Here is a 4466-nt window from a genome sequence, read left to right on the forward strand (position 1 = left end):
CAACGCGCTTCAGTTATATAAACATCTCCCGCCATTTCAGCACCACCTACCGCCTGATTCATTATCTTTCCGTCTTTCTGTGGCCACAGTAGATTCAGCTTCATATTCCGGCCATTGACTCTTCACATCGCTATCCGGTGACATGGTAAGATTTTTCCCCGGTATTTCTTGTGCTGCCTGGTTGGTTTCTCTCCCCGACCAAAACGACACCTCCTCCCGTTTATGTTCGAGATTATTTAAAGTCATGTTCGTGTAGATTTAGATCTGAAACCGAACTGGCACAACTCGCTAGCCTACCTAATATTTAGCCACATAGGTTAGCGCAGCTGCGATGATTTCGGTAGGAAAAAACGCCAGCATCGACGTATAAAAGCCATTTTTGTCTTCTGAGAGAAACTGCACTACGGATATATTGCCAGTTATTTGTAGTAAGCCATTTACTAACCTTAACTGGGTTACTTCTCGTGGAAAAGGTGGGCCAATGTTAGCTAGCTAACATGGTTGCTACCTTAAGACCTGGACTGATCCTCAAATATATTGTTTTATTAGACGTGTGGCTAAGTTGGTACATTATTCTGATGAATACGCTGTCCATGTGTACAGTGTACTATATGGAGAGTAGGGAACAGTCTAAGATGTAAGATATTTACAAATTCTGTTCGTGTACGATTTCAGAAGCTGGTTAAACCAGTCGTGGCTGGCTAACGTTAGCAAGATAGCTTTTGCGCCCGTTAGTAGCGGCAGGCTAGTTTAGTTAGCTAACGTTAGTTAACGTTAATTAACTGTAACCAGCTACCCTCAGTTTTTTGGTGATTTATTTGGATTTGGCTGTAAACCAGCAGGTTATCTCGATTTTTAAAATGCTCAAAACATTGTTAAATCCTCAGCTAAGCGTTAAGTTACTCTTGGTTAGCTGGCCAACTGCTAGTTAGCTAAGCTAGCTAGCTTTGTTTGGTAGGTAGTTCCCCTTGGAGTTGCTGAATTTAGAGGGAAGATTAAAGATTTTATAAATTAGATGCCTCTGCTCATGTTATCAGTGTATTTAGCTAGCTAGCTCACTAACAGCAGTACAAGCTGGATGACTATTGCGTTTTAGATAGCTTTAAATATATTCTTAAATATTGAGTCGGTTTCAGAAATGCTGGCAGTTTTCACTCGGTTCTTAATGAATAACTGAAAGACTAGAATTGTTCCATTTAAAAGCCGTAAAACAGAGCTTAAATTGACCATGTATATAATTTTGTTAAATACATGGTTTTAAAAGATTTTTTTAAGCAGTACAGCGTTGTAAAGTGTGTCATTTTAAGAACAAGTACTTGACTTTAAGTATATACTCACTGGTTACAATTAGGTTTCTAATGTTTTTGCACCTTTTTCCACCCTGGTTTACTTCTCTTCACTAGGCAGGAGGAAAGGCTGGGAAGGACAGTGGCAAAGCCAAGACAAAGGCAGTTTCCCGCTCCCAGAGGGCTGGTCTGCAGGCAAGTGTGTTTCTACCCCACAGTCATTTCCAGAAACGTTGTAGCAGATTCGAAAGAGTGATTTATGACTGTTTTGGTTTGTTCTGCAGTTCCCAGTAGGTCGTATTCATAGGCATTTGAAGACACGCACTACAAGCCATGGACGTGTTGGTGCCACAGCGGCTGTGTACAGCGCAGCTATCCTGGAGTACCTCACTGCTGAGGTGAGGTTTGAGCCATATATTGCATTATGTAACTTGTGCCTAATCAACCTGTGGATCAGCAAATTATCCATTTGTGTCTTGTATTGATAAATATCTATTGGAATTTGTTCTTGTGCTTGATTTAACTTCAGCAAGATTAGATCTCTTTCTCTGAAGTACATTTAAATAGTCATGTTGAGAGTAAAATTGGTGCATATGAACCTGAAAGACACTGTTGTGTTTGTGCAGGCCTTTGCTATTTCCCTATGTCAAAATAGTGCATTAGCACTACTTAACAATATTCTTGCTATGTGTTGGAATAGTTTTCCAGACCTGATTTAAACCTGAGTGTAGAATAAATAGGATTTGTAATGGTGAAATTCTATTGGCCTTGCACTTTAGTCCACAACCTGCCTTAATCCATATCCCCAGAGCTAGCCCATTATCCTCTATGTAGTATCTATTAGGTTAGGGCCCAGACAGGTTTGGGCAAAATGTTCATTATATCCAGTACTTGTATATTTTATGGTGTCCTTTGAAATTCAAACAGTTGGATGCAGAAGTTGAAATTCCCCTGGTCAAATTTTTGAAAATGGAAATATATTAAAGCGTCATCTCCAGGGAACTTAAATATGGTAGTATGAAGTTTATTGCACAGCTTATTTATTTGGTGAGTTCAACATATTGGGGAAAAAAAACATGAAAAGATTGACGGGGTGCCTAAACTATTGCATACAACTATATTTTCTGCTTGCACAATCCTAATCCAGTCTTTCCCATGTATGTGCCTCAATAGGTGTTGGAGTTGGCAGGTAATGCTTCAAAGGACTTGAAGGTGAAGCGTATCACTCCGAGGCATTTACAGTTGGCAATTCGTGGTGATGAAGAATTGGATTCTCTCATCAAAGCCACGATCGCTGGTGGAGGTCAGTTGAACTCTAGATTACAGAATATTCTTCTGTTCTTCATAATTTTTTGGAAGGGACTGTAACAAAATTGTATCAGAGAAGAAAAATCTAATGTCAGGTTCACTCGCTGTGCCCCAAGCATTCGTTAAAACTGCTAATGGAGGATGGTAACATTTTAAAAACACAGTATCCCACTTTGACACCTAGTATTGTACAATATTGATAAAATTTTATAAAATAAATTTTCTTGTATCGCACATTATTTAAAGGGAAATTTCACCATTTTTTGGTTTTGGATTTCTGCTTAATTTGGTCATTAACTAAATTAAACAAGGTCATGGTGCTGATTGGAACCAGGGGTTGTGATATAATCATTTTTCTGTACCATTTAAAACCACCAGTGAACCTACACATCATCTGGGTTTTTATGTGTAGTGGTGTCAATGGTAAAATAGTGGTAAATCTGGGTGTTTAGTTCAAAACGTTTTTGTGAAACTATCTCAGAGCAATGGTCCAAAATCAAGCAGCGTAACCATTTAATGTAATTGTTTCTGAGGTGGCTTTTCTGAGGCATTAACTGCTTCACACATCTGGTTCCTATCCTCACCACTGAACAATTTTTATGTAGTCATTTTCTCTTGAAGGGAGCATTTCATATTAAACTATTCTGACGTTGCATCTTAACGATGGACAGCAGAAAACAATGAACAGTCAGTGGAATGATACTTTTATGTTAAAAATTATGTCTTACAGCTTGTTTGGATTGAACTGTTTCTTCTCTTGGAATGACACCATTCCACTCATTCACAAGTCACTTTATACAGTGCTGTAAACAATAAACAGACAGAAAACACACTTCCAGAAAGAAAAGGAAGCATTTTTATTTATAGGTATTATGAACTATTCATTCAAAACAATTGGAAGCACCCAGCAAATAACATACATTGTAGTTAACTGACAGGTCTAGGATACTATATGTAAAGCAAACAGGAAAAAAAAAACTAAAACAGCTTGCATACAGGCACACTGCTAGAGTATGGAATATAATGTTACTATGACTATAATGGTGTAATAGTATAATAGTAATGTTCATTATCTAATAGTACTTTTACCACTGGAAAGCAGTATTATGGCATACTGGTAGCGCTATGGATATCCTGCCTTTAATTCTTGTGTATGAGTTTTTCATGTGTGGTGCACTTGTAGTCTCAATGTACGCTGGTGTCAGTTCCATTTCATACTGATTGTAATAACTTGCTTTCTTTTCTGTCCGTTTTAGGAGTCATTCCACACATTCACAAGTCACTGATTGGAAAGAAGGGCCAGCAGAAGACTGTGTAGAAGACTTTTTGTCATGTTTGTATAGTTAACGGCAATCAGCGTGGACAGCATTTGTTTTTATGTTTTACCCTTTTGTCTGGTTATGTTGTAACTGTAGTATTAACATGAATAGTGGTTAGGCTTTTGATGTACTAAGGTCGGTTCTCAAGATGGGAGGGGTGTACAGGTGATGGCCAAGGAAAACAAGCAGGTCCTTTTTAAATGGGTTAACAAAGGTATGGGGTTTTGAGTGTAATATTACAAAATCATTGGCCTGTGTCCTCAACCTGTTTTATACATAAAATGTTGAACTTTTCTTAAATCATTATGCATTGTTGTGGTTATTTTATTAAGAGAACACACATGAGCTTTCTTTACACAAAAGCATGTTAATCCTAGTGGATATTCTACGTAACGTTTTACTCGGTGTTACTGGGGAAAATATGGAGAAAGTATCAGCCATTGACGGGCAATATCAATTACCGTTATAGGGTTTTTCTAATTGACTCTTGTGCAAACTTAATTTGCAAATTGTCATATAAAGGACTGTTTTGTTACAGTAAAATATCCTGCAT

The 4466-nt window shown here is 37.8% G+C and overlaps 1 protein-coding gene across 1 annotated transcript; it reads left to right on the forward strand.

The window, feature by feature from the left end:
• LOC118825029 (histone H2A.Z) lies at positions 1–4217 on the forward strand. Its single transcript, XM_036595529.1, has 5 exons — positions 1–145; positions 1404–1481; positions 1571–1684; positions 2460–2589; positions 3851–4217. Exons 1-5 carry the CDS (start codon positions 143–145, stop codon positions 3910–3912), a joined length of 387 nt encoding a protein of 128 aa, XP_036451422.1. The 5' UTR covers positions 1–142; the 3' UTR covers positions 3913–4217.
• The last annotated feature ends 249 nt before the right edge of the window (positions 4218–4466 follow it).

This window comes from Colossoma macropomum, unplaced genomic scaffold, assembly GCF_904425465.1.
Source record: "Colossoma macropomum unplaced genomic scaffold, Colossoma_macropomum, whole genome shotgun sequence".
Taxonomy (NCBI): domain Eukaryota; kingdom Metazoa; phylum Chordata; class Actinopteri; order Characiformes; family Serrasalmidae; genus Colossoma; species Colossoma macropomum.

What these genes read in the sequence shown, in the direction of transcription:
- LOC118825029 (XM_036595529.1), top strand. An exon ending in TGGAGTACCTCACTGCTGAG is followed by an intron (nt 1,685 to 2,459) that starts GTGAGGTTTGAG and finishes GTGCCTCAATAG; the next exon opens with GTGTTGGAGTTGGCAGGTAA. An exon ending in AGCCACGATCGCTGGTGGAG is followed by an intron (nt 2,590 to 3,850) that starts GTCAGTTGAACT and finishes TGTCCGTTTTAG; the next exon opens with GAGTCATTCCACACATTCAC.